General features: G+C 55.2%; 2 protein-coding genes across 3 annotated transcripts in view; both read right to left on the bottom strand.

Moving 5' to 3' along the window:
- The window catches only part of ATF7 (activating transcription factor 7), a 230,292-nt gene that overhangs the window by 49,914 nt on the left and 153,661 nt on the right, over nt 1-26,717 (bottom strand). The window contains exon 2 of one of the 2 annotated variants that reach the window (XM_061443635.1): nt 13,861-13,940. The gene's annotated coding sequence lies outside the window, so the exon portion shown is untranslated. Of the gene's footprint in view, nt 1-2,924; nt 3,124-13,860; nt 13,941-26,717 lie in introns of those variants that run through there. The other variant, XM_061443636.1, reaches the window with a different exon arrangement.
- ATP5MC2 (ATP synthase membrane subunit c locus 2) lies at nt 14,380-16,476 on the bottom strand. The gene is made up of 5 exons (XM_061443623.1): nt 16,413-16,476; nt 15,549-15,624; nt 15,021-15,098; nt 14,711-14,871; nt 14,380-14,619 (listed from the first exon to the last, which is right to left on the bottom strand). Exons 2-5 carry the CDS (start codon nt 15,585-15,587, stop codon nt 14,505-14,507), a joined length of 393 nt encoding a protein of 130 aa, XP_061299607.1. The 5' UTR covers nt 15,588-15,624; nt 16,413-16,476; the 3' UTR covers nt 14,380-14,504.

The raw sequence follows: 26,717 nt of genomic DNA, 5'->3' as shown, positions 1-26,717 counted from the left end.
GGAATGCTGCTGCCTGACACTCCTGTCCCTGTGCCTTGCAGGAGAAGCTGAAATACTTCACATCCCATTGAACGCTTGGGCAGAAGCTAAAATAGTTGTGCTTCACGTTGCCAGAGCAGGTCCAGCCTCCAGCACGAGCACACTTACTGATACACCAGCACAAGCACATGTTAGCCTTAGGATTTATAGGAATAAACCATAACTTTACATTAATGCAACCACAAAATTAAAGCTCAAGGTTGCACCAACCATGAGGCAAACCCAAGAGAGCTGCAGAGCAACCTCCTAAAAATGGGCTTAAAGAACAGAAAACCAAAGCAAACTGCACGTTCTGCTGACTGACATCTCTCTCTTGCTAACATTTACTCACCTGGGAGGACCTGAGTGAAGGATGAGCTGCAGAATGGGTTGGAAGAAAGAAAAGTGCCATAGATGGGGACATAAAGAGAAAGGACTTGCCCTGCAAGTTAAGAGTGTCAGTGAAAGGGGCAGAAACAAAAGGGCTCCTCATTTCCCCCTCCTGATTTTCAGCCTCCAAAAGAACAACCAGTTGTGAAAAGGGGCATTTTAGGGAATTTCAGCCTCAGTTTTCCATGGCTGAGTTACAGCAGGAGGGAAGCAGATGGGCAACACCTGCAGGCATAAAGAGGACACCGGGATGGTTCAGTGCATCCGCCCTGCCCCGTCTCACTGCAGGACACGTACTGCCATAGATTACAACTGGTTTACAAAGTACCTTGACAATCAGGTGTAAAACCCATCACAGACACGAGCCTCAGGCCTGCAGGAGCAAGTCCAAGCCAAGGTGCAGCTAAATCTGAGATGTCTTTCAAGCAACAGGCAATAGAGAACCTGTTTGCAATTGTCCCGGGATACTGAGTAGGGTAAAGAGCAGAGGATGCAGGGAGGGCTGTAACTTCCATAGGGAAACTCCAGTGCTCAGCAGTCAGCAGGAGGAGAAGCAGAACTGGATCACAAATGGTGCTGTTAAAACGATCCTCCAAAAGAGAGAGGTCTTTGCTACCTGGGTACTGCTACACCAATGGCAGGCAGAGCTCCTTCTCCTTGATCCATTCACTGTGCTCCTCAGTACTTCTACTTCAGCACTTTCATGCAAAAAAAAGAAGGTAAAACAGAGCTAGGAGTTAACTTTTGATGAGCCTGAGCTCCATGGGATTCATTCCGGGAGACTAATGAGTGGCAAGGCCATCCCAGCTCCATTTGGATAACTTGGGTGAGACCTGGGAGCCATGCCAGGAGCATTAACAACCCAAGCCGCAATACAAACAAGCCTATTCACACACAAATAGTGCTCAAGACACCAGCCCAAGCCCCAAGGACACTGCTACTGGGAAGAGGAGATAAACCCACAATAAATTAGATCATTATAGATGGCTGCACAGGATCTGTGCTGTGAAACACATCTGACTACGGGAGAAGATGCAGGAGCGCAGGCAGACTCCAGGCAGAACGTGGAATTGCCACTGGGAGCTGGAATGGGAAGAGAGGTTGGATTCAATCAAACCCCAGACGGCTTTTTTGGGAAGGCCAAGGGAAAAAGCAGTCAGGCTGAGAGCCATTTCCACTCTGCTAGCCAAAAAAAGAGAAGGAAGCACAAGGCACTGCCCCAAGCTCGCAAAAATAGTCCGAGATTTGCCACTAAAATGCAAGGAAGGAAACATGTTGCTTTGAGAGTGTTCCAGGAAAGGCTCTTTATTATTTGTCTAAGTGCAGCCATTAACAGCTCTTGCCTCCAGCTTCCTGCCCAGCCACATGAATATTCAGCACACGGTGCTCTGAATAAGCTGGGAGCAGCACCCAGAAAAGGCAGGAAGGGAACCCAGCATCAGGCTGGGGTTTAGCGTTGGAGCTGCCTGCGCTACCCTGGATTAACGTGGGACACTGCAGTGATGATTCAGAGCATCAGAATCCATCAGAAAGTGGGATAAAAACAAACATGGCAAGTTCTTCCTTTAAAAAAACCACGAGTCACTTGAACATTCAGGCTTCCTTAGGGCAGGGTTTGTTCTCCAAGACACAGGGCTCGGTGCCCAACCTGCTTCTAGATGCTTTGTGAAGTCAATTGGCACCTAATTTCCCCTGGTGACTCTCCCAGCTAAATTAGGTGCCTGCAGGGAGTTAGGAACAGAGCCTGTTCTGCACCTTTGGGTGCCCAGAGCTCCATCTGACTACCAGCAGCTATTATACACCCAAAGCCATGGCAAAAGGTGTTAAGTTTTACAGGGAGAGGCCACCACGGAGCTTAGTGCAGGCTGCTGTTAGTCCTAGGCTTTGCCTTTCAAGTTATTTTGGGGTGTGAAAGAAGGAGGGAGAATGTTTGCTTTGTAACCAGAAAGCTACAAGAGAGCTAAAAATTGCCAAAAGCCAGCCCTATAAAATCTGCTTTAGAGGCATAACACCCTTCTGCTTTATAAGCTTGATAAAGCAAACCCAACTGTATAAACTGGAATATTGGCAAGGAACCGGCTGGAAGTAAATCTCCAACAGACAGACAGTATTTAACAAGTCATTACAAGTTAACCTACAGCACAGGGTGAAAGCAAAGTCCAGCCCTTTACCATCTGACTGTACCTTTCTGGGTGTTCAGCACTGCTGCAAAGCTTGGGGAGGATCCCCTTTCCACAAGAGCATCCCTAAAGAGATGGAATACATCAGAGATGTGCTACACCCTCCCTTCGCCCTTGCAAGGGCCTTAAAACCTGGCCCCAAAGCAGCACATCAGCTATGAGTGACTTCAGTGAGGCCAGGAAAGCTTTTCCCCTGCAGTGAGAGCAGCAACCCCCCTTGCCTGAGAGCTCCAGCCAGCAGAAGGCTTCTCCCAGCCCAGCTCCCACCAGTCCTCCCAAGCACACGACTTCCACTGTTTATAAGCCTCTTATAAACAGTAAGGAGCTGACTGTTACCATAACAAAAAGAGCCATGAGGAGGATAAAACCCATCATAGAAGCTCCATTGTCCGAGAGCCTCCTCGCGCTGGCCAGCCTCCAGATCAGATCTGGCCTCCTGCTTGGACTTCAGAGCAAGGTGCTGAAGAGTCTCATGTCATCTTAGCACAGCTGGGCCCCAGCTGAGCCACGGCACTGCCTCCACATCACAGGCAGCACAGAAAGAAGGAAAATGGAAGCACAGAATGGTTTGGGTTGGAAAGGACCTTAAGATTATCCAGCTCTAACCCCTTCCCATGGACAGGGATGACCATAGACCGTGTCACCCAAAGCTCTATCCAACCTGGCCTTGAACACAGCCAGGGATGGAGCATTCACCACTTCTCTGGGCACCCTGTGCCAGTGTCTCACCACCCTCACAGTAAAGAACTTCTTCCTTATATCTAACCTGAGATATCTGTGCAGAACAGAGGAAAGAGCAAGCAAGACCAAGCACAAGAAGCTTCAACGATGCAGAACCATCTTCAGAAGGTCCTTCTGCTCAGGGACATTGACCTGAGGGACACTATTCAGGTGCCTTGTGAGCACCTCATGGGGTTTTAGGGTGGGAGAAGGCCAGATCTCATTGCCCTACCAGCACACATCCTCCTGCTCCTCCTTTCATGGCCAGATTCCTAAGAGAGAAGTAGCTGCTGCTCTCCAAACACCTCCTTCAAGTTACCCATGCCAAACACCACCAAAGCAGCCGTAGCTTGGCAAAACATGCTTTAACACAGGCAAGGTTTCTCCTTAGGTGCCAAGTATCAGATTTCTGCTAGGAAAAGGCATCCATCCAAAAGGTTTTGAAGCCTTTGATGCACATGAGACACAATCCAACATAAACCAGCAAGTCAACAACTTCCCCAGGCAAGAAGATGGAGAAAGACCATCTCTATATCATCATCCAATCCCTCATATGCCAAAGTTCTTCCTCTCTTAGCTTCTGGAAAAGAAAGATGGGCTCTACAGATGTCCCTAAGGTATTTACTCTAAGGGACAAGGTGAGACCAACCTGCAAGACCCTGACAGAGAGATGGAGCAGCACTTAGATGGAGCATCCCCAAGGAAAAAGCCTTTCTCTCCTCTTTTAACCCACAACCAACCAAACCCTTGCAGCCCACAGGGGCTCCAAGCAGAGATCACTGGGTAGGAAATGCTTCTAGAGCTGCTTCCAGCAGGTTTGAGTCTGCAGCACACCACAGGGCAAAGAGACACTCCAAGACACACGCAGGCAACCTCTGGATCTTGGCACTAAAGCTCTTGGGTCGCTCCTTCACGAGTGGTGATACATCTTCAGCTCTGTGCTTCTTCACAGCAGGGCCAACATATTGCAAGAGAGCTGCTACAGGAGAGAGGAATAATTCAAGTTTAAGGAAGGAAGGAAAAACCTAAGAGATTCACTGCTTCTTCCTGAGGAGAGATAATGAGAGCCATGACAAGCCATAGAGAATGCACAATATTAGGTTGGAAATGCCCTAGAAACCAGAGCCCCGTTGCCTGGAATCATTCAGCCTCTTCAGAGCCCTTGTTTCAATGGAAGTGAGGGTTAAAAACTTGCTGAAAACAGGACATAAGAACCCAAATCAAGCTTAGGCATGTTCTCCCCACAATGGGGTGTGAGGGGAAGAGCAAGGTCAATGCCGAGTGGAGTTCAGCCCAGAAGAGACTCTTCCGTAAGCGACTACCTATGGATAAAGCTCTTACCAATGAATTAAAGTAACCAAAATAGCACCAGTGGGAGAGAAGCCAGTGAGACCTGAAGCTCCTGTACGTGTGCATGCCCATAAAGTAGAAATATTTTGTCCCACCTTGTTATTATTTACATCCTATTTGGCCATTTCTATTTATTTAGCATTCCGAGGCACACACGTTTTACGGTGTCATTACTTGATATGTGAGCCCTAAAATCAGAAGGGAGCAAGAAATATTCCAAATCTAAGCAATGTCTAGAAATGTGGGACATTATTGTGAGTTGTTTAACTCAAGCTGCATTCCGCCTTGGAATGATTGTGGTTTAGCACTGAACACAGCAATGATTTCCTGGCTAACTGACATAATTCAACCTGAAATCTTGCACAGATGAAGGATACAGCAGCCTAAAGGTGGATCATACACACAGGCACTCTGTGTGCATTGAAAAGACAGAGCTTGCCCAAAAGCAAAGAAAGCAATGTGGGGTAGAAACGTGAAGAACATCCACATGAATGGGGCTTGGAGCAACTTGGACTAGTGGAAGGTATCCCTGCCCATGGCAGGGGGTTGGAACTGGATGAGCTTTAAGGTCCCTTCCAACACAAACCAGGCTGGGATTCCATGAAAACATACTTACTCACTAAAGCACTGCCAACACGCTCAGGCTCATGTTCCAAAAGCCCCAAACAATCACGTTTTGTCATGTTCACTGTGCACGTGGCTGGGTCAGAGCGTGGATCTGGATGATGAGCAACGCTCGCTCTCATATAAACCCTCCAGGTCTGTAGCAGTGTCTCTGCCATGTAAAAGCTTCTAATCCCATTGAGGCTAGAGATAAACCTCCTCAGCCCTGTTTCTATACAGTAAATCTCCCCTGTGCTAGGGGATGCTTCACTCTGCTTTCAGTTTTCAGGACCCAACAGTTAATTCCAGGAGCCCTGGCACCCAGGTGCTGTCAGCCCTGGTGACAATCTGCCTTTGGTTCTCATCTCCTCATCCAGCTCGGCTTTATCAACACTCCAAACACAGAAGTAAAGGCACTGTTCCTACCACTGGAAGAGCGGAAGGAGCAGGGGCTGCCAGAGCCTTCCTTCAGATCCCACTGCAATGAGAACAGCAAAAGGTAAACTCCACATTTCACTGCAGGATTCAATTGGCAAAGCTTTCCCTCCCTGCACACAACCTCCTTCAAGTTCTGCAGCTGCAATTCAACCTCCCTTTCGGAGCTCTGAAGGATTTTCCAGCATCTTCAGCCCTGGACACGACCAGAAACGGGTCTATTTTAAACACTGCCTGCTTTAAATGATGGCAAACGTTAACTGCTTCGTGAGCTGAACATTTGTTCCCTTCCTCACAGCACACTCAGCACCAACAAGAGCTTTTTGGCACAAAACCCCAAAAGCTGGGTTCTGCTCCAAGCCTGCTTTGCTCACTTTGGAAACAGTTAAAGGGCATAAGACAGCTCGGTACAGTCACTTTAACAGGTAGAAATACACTCCTTTGGGCATTGCTTATTCCCTGCCAAGTGCATTTGGCCAAGTCTTTAATACACTGAAGTCTGAAAAACTGCTTTTTACGAGTATTCTTATTATTTTACATAGTAACAATGGCATCCAGAGCAAGATCTCCACCAGCCAGGGCTGAAAACATTCTTAAAGCACACAAAAAGCTGTGCAAGAGGCTCTGCTAACAGCAACACATCCCCAAAGGGCAGGGAAAAGGGAACTCTGCAGCTTTATTCTCTCTGGAACTCCAGGCACGGAATCCCAGAGTGGTCTGGGCTGGAAGGGACCTGAAAGCAGAGGCACCTTCCACTAGAGCATGCTGCTCCAAGCCCCATCCAACCTGGCCTTGAACACTGCCGGGATGAGGCAGCCACAGCTTTTCTGGGTGTCCCACAACCAACTTGCATGTCATCCTTAAGGAGCTGAAACATCCTTTTCCTATGGGAGAATGGGAAGGAAACGTCTTTGCAGAGCTCCTCTTGCAGGGCTTTTCAGTGGCTGGGGCTCACAAAGAGAGCTCAGAGCTCTGCAGAGCTGCAGTGGGTAGCACGGCCCGTTGCTGGCAGAGGAGCTTTGTTTATTCATGAACCAGCTTGCAACGGCTGGCACCGCATCTCTACCGCTGCTTTCTCCCCTCACACCAGGGTGGGACATGGCAGCAGCATTCCAGACCGCTGCAGGCTCCCCATGGGATTGCTCCTGCAAGAAGAGCACCAACCGATTCCAATCCCCATGCTGCTCCCCAGGAGCCAAGTCATGGAATGCTTTGGGTTCCGAAGGATCTTAAGCTTATCCAGCTCTAACCCCCTGCCACAGGCAGGGACACCTTCCACTAGAGCAGCTTGCTCCAAGCCCCTGTGTCCAACCTGGCCTTGAGCACTGCCAGGGATGGGGCAGCCACAGCTTCTCTGGGCACCCTGTGCCAGCGCCTCAGCACCCTCCCAGGGAAGAGCTTCTGCCTTATCTCCAACCTGAACTTCCCTTGTTTCAGTGTGAACCCATCACCCCTTTTCCTATTGCTCCAGTCCCTGATGCAGGTCCCTCTCCAGCATCCTTGTAGCCCCCTTCAGACACTGGAAGCTGCTCTGAGGTGTAAAATGCATTGCTTTCAGCAAGGAACTTCAATACGTGGCTGCTGTTGCCTGCGAGCTCAGATTTGTGCTTGTCCCAGTATGGCCCAGCAACTCCTGCTCACCCACAGCAGCAAAAGGGTGATGTGGAGGTAGGGAAATCCATCCCAGCCAACTTGGCCTCTCACTGGCAAAGAACTTCAGAGGGAAGAGGTGCAAGCCAGAAAAATCCCACTCTGCTAAAGCCTTAACCTGCACTAAAATCCGGTTCCTCCTGGGTGAAACCACACTGCTGGAGCCGGTTTAGGCGCTGAATTCATCACGTTTCAAAAGCAAATGTCAAACCAAGCCCTACAAAGGCTACTGGAGGCCGGGCTTGTGCAGCAGCACGTGCCCCACCAGGTGTGTGTGGGGAAGAAAAAGGCAAGAAGCCTCTTGGAAGATTGTGAAATTGAACTGCAGAGAAGGAATTAAGCCAAACCCCCACGCGCCAAGACTAATTGCAGCAAAACACGCTGTAAATACCAGCTCTGAGGAGGGAAAACAAACCCCAGTGCATGAACATCAACCACTGGCTTGGAGAGGAACCTCTGTGGACACCAGCATCTCCGAGGGCTGTAAATAAGGAAATCCTGGCGTCCTTCAGCATTGCTGTGCTCCATAGCCTGCTCCTGCAGCTTGTCCACCTGTGTGTGCGTGGCTTGGAGGAGGGCTGAGGACATGGAGACAGCCTCAGGCTCCTGTCCCAGTGCTTCTGCTGGCAGAATTAAGGCCACACACTGGTTAAAACCTGACTTTTTTGGATTCAAAGAAGCAGAGAAGGAGCAGAATGAAAAGATTTGCTAAAGACTATGAAGACAGGCGGAGAGCTGGGGTTGTTCAGCCTGGAGAAGGCTCCTTAAGGGGAGACCTTAGAGCAGCTCCAGTGCCTAAAGGGGCTACAAGAAACCTGGAGAGGGGCTTTGGACACGGGTCTAAAGGGACAGGACAAGGGGAATGGCTTGAACCTGCCAGAGGGGAGATTGAACTGAGCTCTTAGGCAGAAGCTCTTCCTTATGAGGGTGGCGGAACACTGGAATAGGCTGAATGGAGAAGCTTTGGCTGCCCCATCCCTGACCGTGTTCAAGGCCAGGTTGGACACAGGGGCTTGGATTAACCTGCTCTAATGTGTTCATGCCCATGGCAGGGGGTTGAAACTGGGTGAACTTTAAGCTCCCTTCAACACAAACCAGTCTGGGATTCTCTGACTTCAAGCGGAACTCACTGGGAATTCCTATGTAGGAATTCATCAGCCAGACAGAAAGATGTGACAGTTATTGTGATGCAAAGGCTGATTAAACCCTCAGGTTTATATACCAAAGGAAGCCAGGCTATAAATGTGCTTTTGTTTCAGTCATTATAGGCAGCTTCCTACACACCTCTGCACAAAACAAAGCCCTTTTCCAGCTCCCCAGGGAAACTCAGCCCCTGGCTTACATCCTTGCTCAGCCTACACAGCATTCACCCTCTGTACTACAAGCTCCTTGAAACCAAAACCAAGAAACTAGATTAAAAGGTGAGGGGAAATACTTAATGAAGTTCTAGGAAGCAACAGGTCCCCAGGTCTATCTGCTCCCAACATTTCCTCTCCAAACGCCTCGTAGTTGGCTGCTAAATGAGGGAAGAGCAGTTTTGGGGATCTGGCCTCAATTCTTGGTGCTGGGAATGTTGAAGAAAGAAGGGAAAGTCAAAAAAGGCCCTAAGAAGGGGATAAGATAAGGATAAATAAACCCAAACAGGCTGTGAGAAAGCTCCACACATGATGCAGCAGAACATGAGACCGAAACCAAATCCATCCCAGAGATCCTCAGCTACAGACCCCAGCACCATGAGGCTGCCACAACTGGAGCCTTTTACTAAACCAGTTTAAAATGGTTCCATCATCAAGAGGCAGCAGCTGGTTCCGGGTGAGGCTGTGCCAGTTCCTCCTGGCTGCCTCACCACATGAAACCAGCCCAAGGAGGATGGAAGGAGGATTTGATTTCTTCCTCCCAACCATCACCCATGCACTTTCTCTCTCAAACTTCCCTATCTTTCCAAGGGGGAGAGGGGAATCTTCTGCCTGCCCCATGCCACGTTCACAAACTCCATTTGAGAACAGTGTTTCCAAGCTAGGCCAGACTAGGAACCAGCAACCAGCTTAAAATGAGTAACACCACTCACAACGTACCAAGGTGGGCTCAGCAAGGCTCAAGAGCAAGTTTGTTTTCACCTGACACCTCCATAAATCACAAAGAGAGGGAAAGAAATCAGAGCACAAAGTGGGAGCTCCATGAGTGGGAACTGATGGAGAAAACTGGGAACTAAGGAACCCTGGGCAACAGAAATGGAAGCAATAAATAGAGATTAATGTTAGAAGTCCCCCTCAACAGGGAAGAGTTAAGCTACAGCAAAAGACAAATGGCAAGTGGGAGATTGAATGTGTTCACCAAGTTTGCGTGAAGCTTTTCCTCCTCCTAATCCGAACAGACGGAGAGCAGGGAGGGGAAGTCCTGCTGCAAAGCATGGCCAGCTCCAAGCTCTTGGGTATCAGAAGGATATTGGCAAATTGGAAGGCATTCAGGAAAATCCAGTGAAGCAGCTGGAGGGATTGATTTACAAGGAAAGATTAAAATAACTGGAGGCCTGGCTTGGCTAAGCAGTGACTGAGGTGGCCATGATGATGTTTTACACTTGGTTGACAGGCAAGTGCCAAAAAGCAGAGGAAGTGTTGAACGTCCCACACTTAGGTAGAACCAAAGCACTGGCAGGTATTTAGGGCAACTTGTGGCTGCATTCAAGCTCTCAAAGCAGTGAGAGGTCTATCGGGTACTAAAATAGCCTCCCACTTCTCACTTCCCAAGCAGCTCCTAGGAGCAGAAAGAACACACTGAGAGAAGCCCAGGAATCCCTACAAGCCTCCCAGGCTGATTCCCAACACACTGCTTCCACCCTGAACCCACATCTCTACTGTTAAGTTTTTAACACCAAGGGCAAACAAGCCCAGCCCACAGAGGGACTGCAGCTGGCAACAGTAACAACCCCACTCCTGCCACCAAAGGTGAACATGATCTCTTGCTTTAAGGAAATGAGGAGTAAGGATGTTAACCCTCCTCGCTTTCCAAACGGGAATCTGGCTGCTCAATCCACCTCCCACAAGCTTCTCCTCCACATTCAAACAGTGAAGTTATTCTTAGGCCCTGCTGAAAAGAAAACCCAATCCAAAAGCATCCAACAAAGCCCGTGGTTGAAAACTACTGCATTCCTCTCCAGAACCAACTCCAGTTTAGGCACCACTCGAAAAGCAATTTGCAAAGAACCAGCCAAGTCCTTCAGGCCACTCCAGGTGGAAGAAAGTTCCTGCCCCATAAGCACAATAAAGGCAGAGGCAAAATAAACTGGGAAGCCCAATGAAGCATTAGTGACACTTTCCTGTTGTACTCAATGTTAACCTGAAATGTTGGCTTTAGAGGGACCTGAGCTGGGGAAAAAGTGATAACTTCATAAGGAAAGGCAATGATGGGGCTCAGTAAAGAGGCAGCAAATGGGCAAAGGAGAGCAGAACAAGGAGGTTTTGTTGTCACACACACTTCAGCACACACCTGAACTAGCTGATCTCAGCTGAGGGACTCCAAACCAGCACTTCTGGCAGCAGGAACAACCCAGCTTTGAGATGAGATCCAGCTGCACTCACAGAGCTGGAGGGAGCTACCAAGAGGGAGATTTCACTGGGCCAGCAGCAGGTGAGCAAATGCATGGTGAAACCTCATCACTGCAACAAGCTCTGAGAAGTCTGAGCTCTCCCAGTGCCCCAGTAACCACTGATGTGGACTTGGAAAGCAACTACTTCATACTCTGAGTCCTGCTGTTTGCATCTTACTGACAGTACCACAGGAGCCAGTGACCTGCTGAGAGTCCCCCACCTCCCAACACCCTGCAGACGCACAGCCAGTCCCCAGCCTACACCTTACAACCACTGTACACCCCGTCTACACCCCCACCTCACCATACAACCTCTCTACACCCCGTCTACGCCCCCACCTCACCATACAACCTCTCTACACCCCGTCTACACCCCCACCTCACCCTACAACCTCTCTACACCCCGTCTACACCCCCACCTCACCATACAACCTCTCTACACCCCGTCTACACCCCCACCTCACCATACAACCTCTCTACACCCCGTCTACACCCCCACCTCACCATACAACCTCTCTATACCCCGTCTACACTCCCACCTCATCATACAACCTCTCTACAGCCCGTCTACACCCCCACCTCACCATACAACCTCTCTATACCCCGTCTACACTCCCACCTCATCATACAACCTCTCTACAGCCCGTCTACACCCCCACCTCACCATACAACCTCTCTACACCCCGTCTACACCCTCACCTCACCATACAACCTCTCTACACCCCGTCTACACCCCCACCTCACCATACAACCTCTCTACACCCCGTCTACGCCCCCACCTCACCATACAACCTCTCTACACCCCGTCTACACCCTCACCTCACCATACAACCTCTCTACACCCCGTCTACACCCCCACCTCACCATACAACCTCTCTACACCCTGTCTACACCCCCACCTCACCCTACAACCTCTCTACACCCCGTCTACACCCCCACCTCACCATACAACCTCTCTACACCCCGTCTACACCCCCACCTCATCATACAACCTCTCTACACCCTGTCTACACCCTCACCTCATCATACAACCTCTCTACACCCTGTCTACACCCTCACCTCACCCTACAACCTCTCTATACCCTGTCTACACCCCCACCTCACCCTACAACCTCTCTACATCCTGTCTACACCCTCACCTCACCCTACAACCTCTCTACACCCCATCTACACCCTCACCTCACCCTACAACCTCTCTACACCCTGTCTACACCCCCACCTCACCCTACAACCTCTCTACACCCTGTCTACACCCTCACCTCATCATACAACCTCTCTACACCCTGTCTACACCCCCACCTCACCCTACAACCTCTCTATACCCTGTCTACACCCCCACCTCACCCTACAACCTCTCTACATCCTGTCTACACCCTCACCTCACCCTACAACCTCTCTACACCCCATCTACACCCTCACCTCACCCTACAACCTCTTTACACCCTGTCTACACCCCCACCTCACCCTACAACCTCTCTACACCCTGTCTACACCCCCACCTCACCCTACAACCTCTCTACACCCCATCTACACCCCCACCTCACCATACAACCTCTCTACACCCTGTCTACACCTCCACCTCACCCTACAACCTCTCTACACCCTGTCTACACCCTCACCTCATCATACAACCTCTCTACACCGTCTACACCCTCACCTCACCCTACAACCTCTCTATACCCTGTCTACACCCCCACCTCACCCTACAACCTCTCTACACCCTGTCTACACCCTCACCTCACCCTACAACCTCTCTATACCCTGTCTACACCCCCACCTCACTATACAACCTCTCTATACCCTGTCCACACCCCCACCTCATCCTACAACCTCTCTACACCCTGCCTACACCCTCACCTCACCCTACAACCTCTCTATACCCTGTCTACACCCCCACCTCACTATACAACCTCTCTATACCCTGTCCACACCCCCACCTCACCATACAACCTCTCTACACCCTGCCTACAGCTGCTTGCCACTGGGAGCCCCCACACATAGGCCTGGATCCTCCCCCACCTGCCCCAAAAGAGTCACTGAGCCCAAACCCCTCCTCATCCAGGAGGGCAGAGCCCAGTTAAAGGGGTTCCTCCTGCACCTCAGGGGATCCCCAACAGGATCCATCCCAAGGCTTCTCTAACCCTTAGACCTCCATATCTATCACTCCTTCAGGACACCCCAGGTCTCTTCCGGGTCCCCCAGGACCTGCACACCGAGGGGTGTCCCATATCTGCAACCACCAGAGCCCCCCCCTCAGTTCTCTCTCATCTTCCAGAGCTCTCTCACCCCTCAAGTCCCCCCCCTGCATCCACAGACCCCCAATACCTCTGCAGGGTTCACCCCCACAATTCCATACAAGACCCCCCCCAGTCAATGCCCCCCTTATTTGCACCCCTCCAGCCCTCTCATATCCCCCCCCAAGCCGCCCACCACAGAGACCCTCACCAGACCCCTTCTCTCCTGTCCCCCCACACCTAAAGCACCCCATATCCCGCTGATCCCCCCAGACCTCCACCCCCAGCCCCGGAAGCCCCCCATTTTCCGCGTTCTCCCCCCCCCCCGCCCCGGGGCCTCCGGTTCCCCCCCTCCGGCACCGCCCGGGCCCCTCGCTGCCTCCAGCAGCCCCTCCCACTCGGGGCGGGGCTTGTTCCCTCGCGGCGCCCCCCTCAGCAGCTATTGGCTGCAGCACCTCTCACTCCAGGCCAGTCAGCGAGCCGATTGGCTGGAGGGCGCTGTCAATCAACGAAGGGGAAGAACAAGGCAGAGCGGCCGCCTCACCAAAACTCGGGGAGAGTTGGGGGGGGCGGGGGGGGGGGGGGAAGGGGAAGGGCCGGCCGGGGGCTCCTCCACCGGCCCCCGGGGGTTCCACTGACCGCCGCCATCCACGTCCCGGGGCGGCCCCACCGAGCCCGGTGCCCCGCCGGTTACCTGAGGGAGCGCCGGGCCGGGCCGCGCCGCCGCCGGGGCCTCCCCGCTGCCTGCCTCTTCGCGCTGGGGCCCCCCCCCAGCTCCTCACCGCCCCTCCCCACAGAGCGAGACTCTCGCGAGACCAGAGGGGAGGGAACAGTGCCGGACCAATGAGGTGGCTCCGGGGGCGGGGCCTCGCTGCAAAGGGGCGGGGTTTCATCGCCAAGGGGCGGGGCTAAACACGCCTCCGAGAGAGGGGACCCGCCTTGCAGCGGGGACAGCGAGACGGGGACACCCCGGTACCGGGACACCCCGAACCCCGGGGCGGGTGGTGCCCCTGGGCAGGGACACGGGGAGGTGGCAGCCCAGGCCCCAGCCCCAGCAGCTCCCCACTGTCCCTGGGGGTCAGTGATGTCCCTGTCCCCTTGGGGTTCAGGGTGGCTGCAGACACTTTGTGTGCCCTCCGAGGACACGTCCACCTCGCCACGCCAACCATGGCCAAGTGACACAGGAGGCACCAAAGAGACACAAGGAGCTGGGTCCCGTTATCAAACCGTCTTTATTCCCCTCCCACCTGCGGCAAGGCCAGGGTCGGGGGTCTCCCCTGCCAGGGCACCGGGCACAGCGGGGCTCTGTCACCGTCACCATCACCGTCACCATCTCCATCACATGGCAAAGAGGATAAGGAAAGCCACCATGAGGCAGAAGAGCCCCATGGCCTCGGAGAGGGCGAAGCCCAAGATGGCATAGGAGAAGAGCTGCTGTTTGAGCGAGGGGTTCCTGTGGGGAGAGGAGAGGCCGCTCAGCAGAGCACACCCAGCCCCGAGCCCCCCATCATTCCCACCCCGGTGCCCCCCCCCCCCCCACCGACCTGGCATAGCCAATGATGAGGCTGCCGAAGACGGTGCCGATGCCAGCACCGGAACCGGCCACCCCCACCGTGGCAGCGCCGGCACCGATGAACTTGGCGGCCGTGTCGATGTCCCGGTGGGCTGCGCTTGTCTGGATGGCCCGGTGGGTGCCCGCTGGTGCCTGGGGATGTGACAGGAGGGTGGGCAAGCGGCTGGGGGGGAGGATTAACCTCACCCCAGCCTCAGTTTCCTCCCCACACCCCTCTCAAGGCCGGTGCTCAGCACCCCTGTGGCTCCCCACTGTGCCCCAGTCCAAGCTGACCACGTTACCTGCTCCGTCCAGGCCTCAGGGATGCTTAGCACAGAGGCAGAGAGGGGCTGGCACAGCACCCGCGGGCTCCTCCTCACCTGCAAGGGACATTCAGCCTCAGATTGGGGTGGGACATCCCACCCCATCCTCTCCAGCACCCAAGAGTCCCCTGAGGCTACCGCTGTCACCTCTGGTGTGTCGTCCCCCCCCCAAATATGCTCAGCCCCATGAGCCAGCAGCACCCAGTCGGGAGAGCCTGAACTGGCACCCACCACCACAGTGGGTGGATGGGTCCTGTGTGCCACTGGGGCCAGCACCCAAAGGGGCTTAAACTCCCAGCACCGCATCCACCTCCACGGGGGTAATTAACCCTGGAGCGATGACAAATGATCTTTAACCGGAGTGCGGCTCCGTTCACCTTCCAGGGTGGCCCTAAAGCAGCAAGAAGTGTCCCCAAACCTCAGCCCCTGTCCGTAAGGGGGTCATATATCACCCACCCCCCTATCCCCCAAAGAAGGGAGAGGGAAGGAGGGTTTGTCACTACTCACTAGTGCAGGAGTGCAGAGGAACTTTACACAGGCGGACATGGCGAGGGACGGAGGGACACGGGCGCGGAGGGGACGGCTGGAAGAGACACAGGCATGGGGTACACGGGACCTGGCCTCATGGGTGCTGGGGACAGGCAGGGGACATGGGGGACCCGCGGGACAGGAACCATGCAGGGCAGGACATGCCTTGGTCACCCAAGTGACAGCTCCCGGCTCAGCGCCACCACTTTGGGGTACAGGGATTTGGGATAGAGTGAGAGAATGGCCCCGCAAAACAGGGGGGAGGTTAAAACAGGGGGTGGTCATCCCAAAGGAGGGGGTACCCCAAGCAGGGGGTGTTCACCCCAAAACAGGGGGGGACACTCCAGAACAGAGGGAGGCACTCCAGAAAAGAAGATCACCCCAAAACGGGGGTTTCAACCCAAAACGTGGGAAGACTAAAACAGGGGGTTCTCACCCCAAAACGGGGGGGACACACTCCAGAAAAGAAGAACACCCCAAAACAGGGGGTTATTACCCCAAAACAGGGGGGACACACTCCAGAAAAGAAAAACACCCCAAAACAAGGGGTTATTACCCCAAAACAGCGGCTAGTCCCCCAAAATGGGGGGGTGTACCCCAAAATAGGCTCAGGTCACCTCAGAACACGGGGTTATCACCCAAAGCCGGGGGGCTCACCCCAAACCAGGCCCGGCCCTGCTCACCCCAAAGCAGTGTCTGAGGGGATGCCCCATCCCCAACCGGCTCCCCATGGGGGGGGGGTGGCTCGGCCCTGTGCCCCCCACAAGGCCCCCGTCCCCTCTCCCCCTGTCCCCACAGAGGGGCTCCCCCCGCTGCCGCCCCGGGCCCGGCCGCGGCCCTCACCTGGCGCACCGGCGGCGGGCAGGTCGCGGAGGCAGCGAGTGCGCAGGCGCGACCGGAAACGCTGCCCGGAAGTATCAGTGAGAAGCCGCTCAGAGCGCCGCTCGCCGCGCGCGCGGGCGCCGCCTGTCGGACGGGAGGTGGCGGAGACGCGGGTTGTGCGCTCTCTGCTGGGGGGGGGGGGGGGGGGGGCACTCACCGCGACCTCTGGCGGCCAAGCGGGGCGCTGCGGGCTCTTTTGGAGGGGTACGTGTGTACATGTATGTATATGTGTGTGCATGTATGTACATGTGTGTCCACGTGTGTGCGCCCATGTGCGAGCAATGTGTCTGCATGTGTGTGTGCACACGTGTTTATGTTATATGTACATGTGTGTACACCTGTGTGGGCTCATGTGTGTGTCTACATGTGTGTGTGCACATGTGTTTATGTTATATGTACATGTGTGTACACGTGTGTGTGCTCATGTGTGAGTGTCTACATGTGTGTGTGCACACGTGTTTATGTTATATGTACATGTGTTGTACACGTGTGTGCGCTCATGTGTGAGCAACTGTCTACGTGTGTGCACACGTGTTTATGTTGTATGTATATGTGTGTACACGTGTGTGTGCTCATGTGTGAGCGTGTCTACATGTGTGTGTGCACATGTGTTTATGTTATATGTACATGTGTTTCCACGTGTGCGCTCATGTGTGAGCAAGTGTGTCTACATGTATGTGCACGTGTGTGTCCATGTGTGTACATGTGTGTGCTCATGTGTGCGAAAGGGTGTCTACACATGTGTGCGCACATATGTTTATGTTGTGTACACGTGTGTACGCATGTGCGTATATGCCTGTCAGTGTGTGTGCACATGTGTGTCCACGTGTGTCCCTGTGACGCGTGTGCATTCCCACGTGTGTGCACGCGTTGCACAGATGTGTGCACGGTGGCATGTGCGTGGCTGCGGTCCCTATGCCTGCGCATGAGAGTGCCTGCACATACGTGTGCAAGAAGCATGCGTGTGAAGCTGAGGGGGGCACCGTGTCTCACCCCAGGGTGCTGGGGGGACCCCCGATGGGTGCTGGAGCCCCGGGAACCTCCCCTTGCCCACGGGGTGGGGGGGGGGGGGGGGGGGGCGCTGTGACCGGGTGGGTGCGGGGCCGCGCTGTCAGGCACTGGATTTACGAGCAGCCCTAATGCGGGAGCCCCCATTAATTAAATCATCGCGATAATTAACTTTCATTACAGGAAAATCAATAACGAGGAGACGGGGCTGAAGGGGGGGGGGGAAGGGACCGAGGGGCGCATGTGCACATGGATGTGAGGGTATGTGAATGGCTGTGTGTGCACCCACATGGATGCGAGCACACCTGTGTGCATGTGTGTGTACATGTGTGTGCACAGGGGGGCACATGGCTGTGAGCACGCCTGTGTGCATGTGCGTGCATGCACATGGGGGTGCATGTGTGCATGTGTGTGCGCATGCGTGTGTACATGTGTGTGCACGGGGGTGCACATGGCTGTGGGCACGCCTGTGTGCATGTGTGCACGTGTGTGTACATGTGTGTGTACATGTGTGTGCACAGGGGTGTACATGTCTGTGCGCACGCCTGTGTGCATGTGCGTGAGCGCACATTGGGATGCGTGTGTGTACATGTGTGTGTACATGTGTGTGCACAGGGGTGCACATGGCTGTGAGCATGCCTGTGTGCATGTGTGTGTGTGCACATCGGGATGCGTGTGTGTGCATGTGTGTGTACGCGTGTGCACGTGTATGTGTACATGTGTGTGCACTGGGGTGCACGTCTGTGCGCACGCCTGTGTGCATGTGTGTGAACGCACATCGGGATGCGTGTGTGTGCATGCGTCTGCATGTGTGTGCATGCGTGTGCACATGCATGTGCATGGGCTTGCACACGACTGTGAGCACGACTGTGTTCCTCTGTGTGTGCGCTTAGGCTGTACGCACAGGCTTTACACTCCACACACGCGTGTGCACATGTGCAAGGCACGTACCCGCACCCCTCAACCTGCCCCCATCCCCCCGAACCCCCTTTTACCCCCTTAAACTCCCCCTAAACCTCGACACCCCCCCGCTTTCCTCCCCTTTCTCCTTTATTTTTCCTCCTTTCCCCACTTTTTATTCCCTTTCCTTCCTGATGGAAGCGGCGGCTCCGTTCGTTGCCACTGACCTTAACGGCTTAAATTAAAAAGCAATGTTCTGTGTGCACGGAGATGGGGGGGGACGGGGACATTGGGGGGGGCACCCGCTCCCCACCCCCCCACCCCCCCCTTCTCCTCCTCACCCCCCGCATGGGCTCTGATGGTTTTAATCTCACCGTAATGGCTTTGACCTTGCGATTAATAGCGGGGGGTGCGAAGCCGCAGCGGCGTGACGGCGGCCGCGGTTCCGGGGCGGGGGGGGGGGGGATCGGGGGGTTTGGGGGGGTCTCACTTTAGGGGGGGGGGTTGGATGCGGCGGGGGTGTGGGGGAGGAATGGGGAATGGGGGGGATTGGGGGATGCTGAGGATTGAAAGGGGGGGGATGAATGAGGAGGTGATGGAGGGGGGGTGATGGGGAATTTCAAGGGGGACACAAGAGGGTGAATGGCGGGGGGGGTGGTCTGGGGTCCGGGTGGCTGCCGTGGGGTGCGCCGGTGGGCAAAGGGGGTGTAGGGAGGATGGGGGGGGAGCAGTGGAGCATATGGGGGGCTCACGAGGGGGTTCAGGGGGATGGGGCGGGCGGGGATGGGGAGGACGAGGGGGAACGGGTGCCCCTGAGTGGGGGTCACCGGTCCCTGTTCCCGTCCCCATCCCCTGTCCCCGCTCCCGGTCCCCGTCTCCGCTCCCGATCCCGGCGCTGGCGCAGTCGCCGCCCGCTCTGCATCCTAATGAGGAGGGAGCAGGACCAGCGGGAAGAGACCCCGAAACACAGGGGATGGGACCGGGATAGGGACCTGGATGGGAGCGGGATGGGACCAGGATGGGACCTGGATGGGGACCTGGATGGGACCGGGATGGGACCTGGATGGGACCGGGATGGGGACCGGGATGGGGACCTGGATGGGACCTGGATGGGACCGGGATGGGGACCTGGGAGGGGACCAGGATGAGACCGGGATGGGATCGGGATGGGGACCAGGATGAGACTGGGATGGGACCGGGATGGGGACCGTTGATGGGGACCGGGATGGGACCGGGATGGGACTGGGATGGGACCGGGATAGACACGAGGATGGGACCGGGATGGGAGCGGGATAGGGACTGGGATGGGGCCCAGCTGCCCCAACGGAATCCGCCGGGGCCAGTGGTAGAAGGGTGGGGAGGACCCGGGGGGCACAACCGTGCACCCCACTGAGTGTAAGCACCGGACCCGTTCCCCCCGCACAGCTGGATCGGGGGTGCACAGCTGGATCCCAGTGATCCTGGGGGTCAGTTTTTACACCTGCAGCTGGATCCCGGGGGGCTCTATCACAGCCACAGCTGGATCATGGGGGTCACCATTGCACCCACAACTGGACAGTGGCAGCCAGGACTCCTGTGGGGTGGCACCAGGACCTCTATAGTGGCAACCAGGACCTCTACAGTGGCAATAAGGACCTCTATGGTGGCAGCCAGGATGCCAAGGTGGCAACCGGGACCCCAGGCTTGGCAACCAGAACCCCAAGGTGGCAGGCGGGACCCCCAGGATGGCAACCAGGACCCCCGGGTTGGGAACCAGGACCCGTAGGGTGGCTCCCACGACCCTTGGGTGTCAGTGGGACCCTTGGGTGCCACAGCCCCACACAGAGGGTGCTGCGGTGGCCACGGGGAAGCGCTGGCGGCCACGCGGTGCCATCGCACCCCTCCGTGTGAAATACAGCTCCATAAATCCCGGCCCTGTGGCTCTTATTGCTTAATTAGTCCATGAAACGAGATGATTCAGAAGAGCCCAAATGGGGATGGCGTCATGGGAGGCATTAAATGGAAGGGGATCGGTGGCGGGTGAGAAAAAACAGGGGTGGAGGGGGGAGTTTTGGGGGGGATCCAGGGATTTTTTTTGCCTCCCCGGTGATGCTGCACCTCAATTTACCCACTGGGATTTTGGGTGCTGAGCAATAGCACCCTTAACCCTACCACTGTGCCCCCAGTGCCTCTCATCCGGAGCATGGGGTGTAATTTAGGGGTGTAAGGGGTTTGGGGATCCCATCCTCCCATCCCACACTGATGGGAACGGGGTATCCGAGCATCCCTCGGCACCTGCGGATGCTTCGCGCTCCACGCCGGTTCCTCCACTTCCATGGGGCCTTTTCCTATTTTCTATTTTTCCTTTTTATATGCTCTTTTATGACAAACTTTCCTTTACATTTGACATTTAAAAGCTGATCAGATCTCCCCGGCAGGACAGCAGGAAATGGAGATATTTATTGGGGTCTCGCTGATGCCAGGAGAGCTGCGAGATTTACTCCGACAGCGCGGCAGGATTAGCGATACCGTCTCTGTCCGGGCGGGATGCTGGAGCCATGGGATGCGCCACAGGCAAAGGACAACGATTTATGGGGGGCTTGGGGTTTGCTTTAGGGTTGGTAGAGCCCAACTGAGCCCATGGGGATTCTCTAGTGGCACGTAGAATGTTGTGCTGAGGTGACCGTGCTGCTTTCTGGAGGGGGTTTTGGTGTTTGAAAGGAAGAGGCTTGGCTTTTCCACGTCATCCAAAACCCCTTCCTGTTGCTTTCCCCCTTTCCTGCTCTCCAGCATCTCCTCCCTAGGGATGTGCCTTGGGTTGGGGACAGTACCTTGGACCTGGGGCCATGTCTTTACCTGCTGCATGTGGGGATGTGTGATGGGTTGGTGGGTCCATGGTGCTGCAGAGCCAGGAGGAGATCAGCCCTTCTCCCCTTCTGCCAATGCCACCCAGCTAGCAAATGCCCCTCACCGAGGTGTCTGGTCCAGAGCTGCAGCCACTGGGATAGAAGAGGTGATGTCACCGCTTGCACCTGTGACATCACTGCTTGAATCCGTGATGTCATCGGTTCTCTTAAGCCAATGATGTCACAGCCCCCCCTGGACCAACCCTAAGAAGGTTCTTTGGCTTCTGGGTCAACCCAGCCCCAGCTCCTTGCTCTGATCCTGCAGGATCCTGTGCACCCAAGGCCAGGAGAGCCCCGGGGAGGTGGGAATTAGGGGACAGCCCCCCCCCCCCCCCCTCCCCCCCCCAGACACATGCTTACATACATGTGGGCATGTCAGTGTGTCATTTGGGTGCCACAGAACGCCCATGTCCCTGTATCCTGGTTTTGGGTCCTTGCCCACAGCCAGGTACCCTGGGTTTGGGTGCCATAGGGTGCCCATGTCCCAAGCACCCCAGTTTTGGGTGCCCACATCCCAGTAGCCCACTTTTGGGTGCCATGGCTTGCCCACAGCCAGGTATTAGGAGGCTGACACCGGGGCAGCTTCATTAAGGCCCTCAATTACAGCAGCTGAGTGAGGAGCAGTGATTTATAGGCACAAACCTCTCCCCCCTCCCTACCCCCCTCAGGAACCTGCAACAAAAGCCTGGCTGTGGGGGGTGCCATGGATCAATCCCGAGTCTTTTCTCCCAATATTTTCTGCTGTTCCTTTGTTCTCCTCGGGAAGCCCTGACATGAGCAGCACTGCAGAGGAGCAGCGCCCGCCTCTTCTCCCACCATTCCCATGTTTTCCCCTTCTCCTTTGGGATTTCCACCTCAACCGGGGTATTCTTTCCTTCTTGTGATCTCCTCTCTGGAGCCTCATCCCAAGCAACGTGATGAGTGGGGAGAAGATGGGGGGTGATGAGCTCAGGGATGTGGTGGTGGGATACAGGAGGGGGTGGTCGGTCATAGGATGAAGTGGTGGGTCTTGTGGTTTGGGGTTGTGGGTCATGGCATGGGGCAATAGGTTGTGGGATGAAGTGGTGGGGTTTTGGGATGGGTTTGGGGCAATGGAATGGGGTGGTTGTAGGTAGGGTGGGGTGGTGGACCACGCAGCGGGAAAATAGGTGATGGGATGGGACATATGGAAAGCCACGGGATGGGATGGGGTGATGCAGGTTGGGATGAGACAGAGCGGGGTAGGGTGGGGTGCAGCATTCCAGCATGGGAAGAGCCACATCCCAGTGCAGCGGGTCGAGGGATGGAGCTGCATCACAGGATGGGATGCGCTGTGGGACCCGGGGCACCCATGGGTGCTGTGATAGCACCCAAGACTCCAGGTCCCTGCAAGCCTGGGCTGGGATCTGTCCGGTGGGTGGGGAGGGGGCAGAAGGATCCAACAATTCCCATTCTCGGGACACTTGCTCCCCCCTCCGGGCTCGCCCAGGAACGCAGCGACGCGCCCGCCCCTCACCCTTGGGACCAGCCGGGGCTGCCACCCCCCAAGGGGGAAGTCCAAGGGGGACCGAAGGCTCGGTGGGGCTCCGCAGCGTCCTCCCACCCCCCAAGCCCCCAGAGACCCCAGGCATAGCGCAACAGCCCCCCCAGCACCCATCTGCAGTGGGTTCTCTGGTGTCTAATAAAGGTTGTGCTTGCCTGGCTCTTCCCTATGGGCTCACTCCGGCTCTTTGCCTAATCCCCAACCTTCTACCCCCAAATTTAACCAAATCGATGAACTCTGCAGTTTTTACTCCCCCCATCTCCCAAATTTGGTTGAAAAAAAGCCGAAAAAAAAGATAAAAGTTATTAAGGGGGGGGGCGAAGGCTGAGGTTGGGTCAGTGGGGCCACACTTTGACACCCCCCCGCCAGCCCCTGGTTCAAATTGGGATACCCCAAAGCCAGGGCAGAGGCTTTGCCCCCCGTTATGGGAGTGTTTTGGGAGGGGGAGCGGTGGGGTCCTGGGTGCTGCGGCCACCCCGGTGCTGCCTGTGGAAGCCGCCGGTGGGAAATGGGATTCGTTCCACCAGCGCCGGCAACAAAAGGAGGCGAAAAAGGAGCCGGCAAAGCGGCTGGAAAATGAATATTTAAAAGCGAAGGAAACCCATTAAAACGGCTTCATTTTTATTCCCATTACAGCCCATTAAATCAATGCCGGGGCAGGCAGAGGCAGGGCGGCTGCAGAGGGGGAAAGGGGGGGACGAGTACTCAGCCACCAGCTCTTCCATAGGGAGACCTGCAGCCCCTCCAGCACCTCTGCCCTCCCTTGCCTCAGTTTCCCTATGTGCACACCTAGGGGAGGACCCCCGGCTCCCTCCAGTCCTCCCGGTTTGCCCACCGGGAGGTGGATTTGGGGACTGGGAATGGCTCCTTAAAGCTACGTCGGGGTTGGGAGCTGGATTTGGGGCTTGGAAGTAGGTCCCTAAACCCCTGATAACATCGAGGCCATGAGGTGCTGCCCCAACCCCATAAAACCGAAGCTCCCCCTGGCACCACCGGCTCTGTGGCTGCTTTTATGGTGCCAAACATTAGGAATTTGGGTAACACAGGCAGGTTATGTTACAGCAGAGCTGCAAAATGGCCGGAGAGACCTATTTTGGGGTTAAAAGCAGGTGAAATAGGGAGCGTTGCTCACAGCCTTCCTTGTGGGGAAGGGGTTCATCCTGCAGGGATGCTGCGGGGATCTGCTCCACCCTGAACCCCATTTCTATACCCGCAGTATGAGGGACACCCAAGGTCGTTGGGGACCCTGGTCCCTGCCCATCACCCTGTGCATCTCCCGTCCTCGTCTTGTCCCCTGCGAGTCCTTGCGGGGGGACCACGGGGACCACTTTCCGGCTGAACGGCCGCCACGTTGGCCAGGGATGCTCGGGAAGTTGAAGAGCAGCCGAGGGAAGGTTTCCATGGCAACAGCCAAAAAACCCCCCTCTCCGCTCCTCCGTTTGGGGGGAAAAGGTGTCATTTGTATGCAGGCGCCGCGCCGCGAAACCCGAGCAGAGAATGAAACAGGCGAAGGCAGGAGAAGGGCTGCGGGGAAGGGAGAGGCAGTTAGTGAGTGCCAGGCCAGGGGACAGGGATGGGGACAGGATGGATGGGGACAGGATGCGGATGGGGAATGAAACCGGGATAGGGACACAGTGGGGACAAGTTGGGGATGGGGGTGAGATGGGGATGGGGAGAGGATAAGGGGGATGAAGACAGAGATGGGGACACGATGGAGACACAGCGGGAACAGGATGGGGACGGGGATGGGGAATGAGATGGGGATGGGGACAGGATGAGGACGGGGATGGGGACAAGATGGGGACAAGGATGGGAACAGGGATGGGGACAGGGCACAGGAAAGGGGATGGGGACACAATGTGGACAGGATGGGGACAGGGATGGGGATAGGGCACAGGAAAGGAGATGGGGACACAATGTGGAGAGGATGGGGACAGGGATGGGGACAAGGGCAGCGGGGACATGTGAGGGGTCGAGGTGCTGTAGCCAGGCTGGCATGGGAGCAGTGGAGGCCAAGGTGAAGGAGAGGGATGCTGAGGTGGAAGGAGATGTCCAAGGAGGTGCCCAGGGGGAGAGAAATCCTTTTGTCCATCTGTCCTTCCTGTCCATCTCTCCTTACTGCCTATGTCTCTTTCCTGTCTGCCTGTATGTCTGTCTGTCTACCTACCTATCTACCTACCCTTTCTCTCCTGCCTCCCTGTCCTTGTCCATACAGCCTTCATATCCCTGGATCACCCATCCTTCCTGCCCATGTCCATCCATTTGATCCATCTGTCTGTCTTTTCTATCCATCCATCCGTCCTTCCTACCCATTTCCCCTTGCTATCTATCTATCTATCTATCTATCTAGCCATCCATCCATCCATCCATCCATCCATCCATCCATCCATCCATCCTTTCTATCCTTCCTGTCTATTTATCCTGTTTATCCTTCCTGTCCTTCTATCCTTTTCATCTGTCTGCTTGTTCCTTCCCTCCATCCATCCTCTCCATTCATCCAGCCCACGCAGCCATCTGTCTGTTCTTTCCATCCATTTATCCATCTTCTCTGTCTATCCTTCCTATCCACCCCTCTGTCCTTTCTATCTACTTCTCCATCCTTCCTCTCCACCTGTCCTTCCTGTCCTTCCTGTCCCCCCCACCCTTATCCCAATGAGGCTGAGCCTCCCAGTCCCCCTATCCTTATCCTGATGGGTTTGAGCCTCTCAGCCCCATCCTTCTCCCAACGGATTTGCCCCATCCCAGTTTCCAACCAGTTTCCTGCATGTTCAGTGACCCGAACTGGCCAGCAGAGGGGCTGGGAAGGGGGGCCGGACACGCCAGCCCTGGACACCAGCACCTGTATTAATCCCTCCATCCCCAGTGATAGCGGGACAGGGACCAAACCCCACCCTGGGGTGGGCGACACCACAACCCCCCCACCACCACCACCAAGGGGTGCTTTGCAGGGGGGTGACACCGAGCCGTGGCATTCCCAGATGTCCCCTTGTGCTTCCAGCTCCGGGGATCCGGAAAAGCACCGGCACGGCCGTGATTTAGCACCGGCAGCTCCTCGGGAGGCATCTGCCTCCTGTCAGGGCTTTGTTCCATGCGGGAGCTGCAGTTCTTTGTCCGCGCCGCGCTCCCAAAACGAGGAATTCCGCCTTTATTTCCCTTTTCCCACAGCTTTGCAGGGAAAACGGAGACAGGGAACAACAGAAACACGATGATGTGAGGCACTGTCAGCAGGATTTCACCCTGGGTTTAAGGATGGGGATGCTGGGGGATGCAGCCACCTCCACCCCCAAATTCACATCTCTCCTTCCCAAGCAAATACCCAATAGGATCCATTTGGGTTAGAAACAGCCCAAAATACAGCAGAGAAGAGTTTCTTCATGGCTGCTTGGCCAAAATGCTCCTGGAGCAGCCCCTCCACCCCAGCCAGGCCCCATGGGATGTGTGACAGGGAGGTGAGGGCTCAGACACCCCAAGTCCTCCTGAAGCTTTGGATTTAATCCCGTTTTGCCCAAACCAGGATGCGGCAGCTCCTCGAGAGGCATCTTTCCCCCAACCCACCGTCTCCTATGGGTGATCCCAAGGCGTGGGTGAGGCCTGGAGGAGGCAAGACGGGTTTTGGGCAGGATTCCCAGCTCCATTCCCCGGGATCGGGGCTTTCCAGGGAGATCCTCCCTCCTCCACAATGAGATGCTCCATTTTCATCCCCCAATAAAACAACCTTCTTTCCTTGCACCAACTCGTCTCCAGCATCTCCTGCAGCAGTGCTCGATGCCAAGATTAAAAAACACCAAGAGGACGATGGCAAAATAGCTTTTTCTTATCATTTTCCAACCATTTTTTTTACCTACACCTCACTTTTTAACATGGATGTTTTGTTTCCTGCAGGAAAAGACTCATATTTTGGTGAAGAAACCCCAAATCTGGCCACTTCCAACCTCAAGGTGAACATTTAAG

Source organism: Pezoporus flaviventris, unplaced genomic scaffold (assembly GCF_033815535.1).
Source record: "Pezoporus flaviventris isolate CSIRO_AGI_PZ_B2104156 unplaced genomic scaffold, CSIRO_AGI_Pfla_v1 ptg000455l, whole genome shotgun sequence".
In the NCBI taxonomy this organism is placed as follows: Eukaryota; Metazoa; Chordata; class Aves; order Psittaciformes; family Psittacidae; genus Pezoporus; species Pezoporus flaviventris.
The sequence above is the reverse complement of the archived record's forward strand: the minus strand, read 5'-3'. Positions and strand labels throughout refer to the sequence as shown.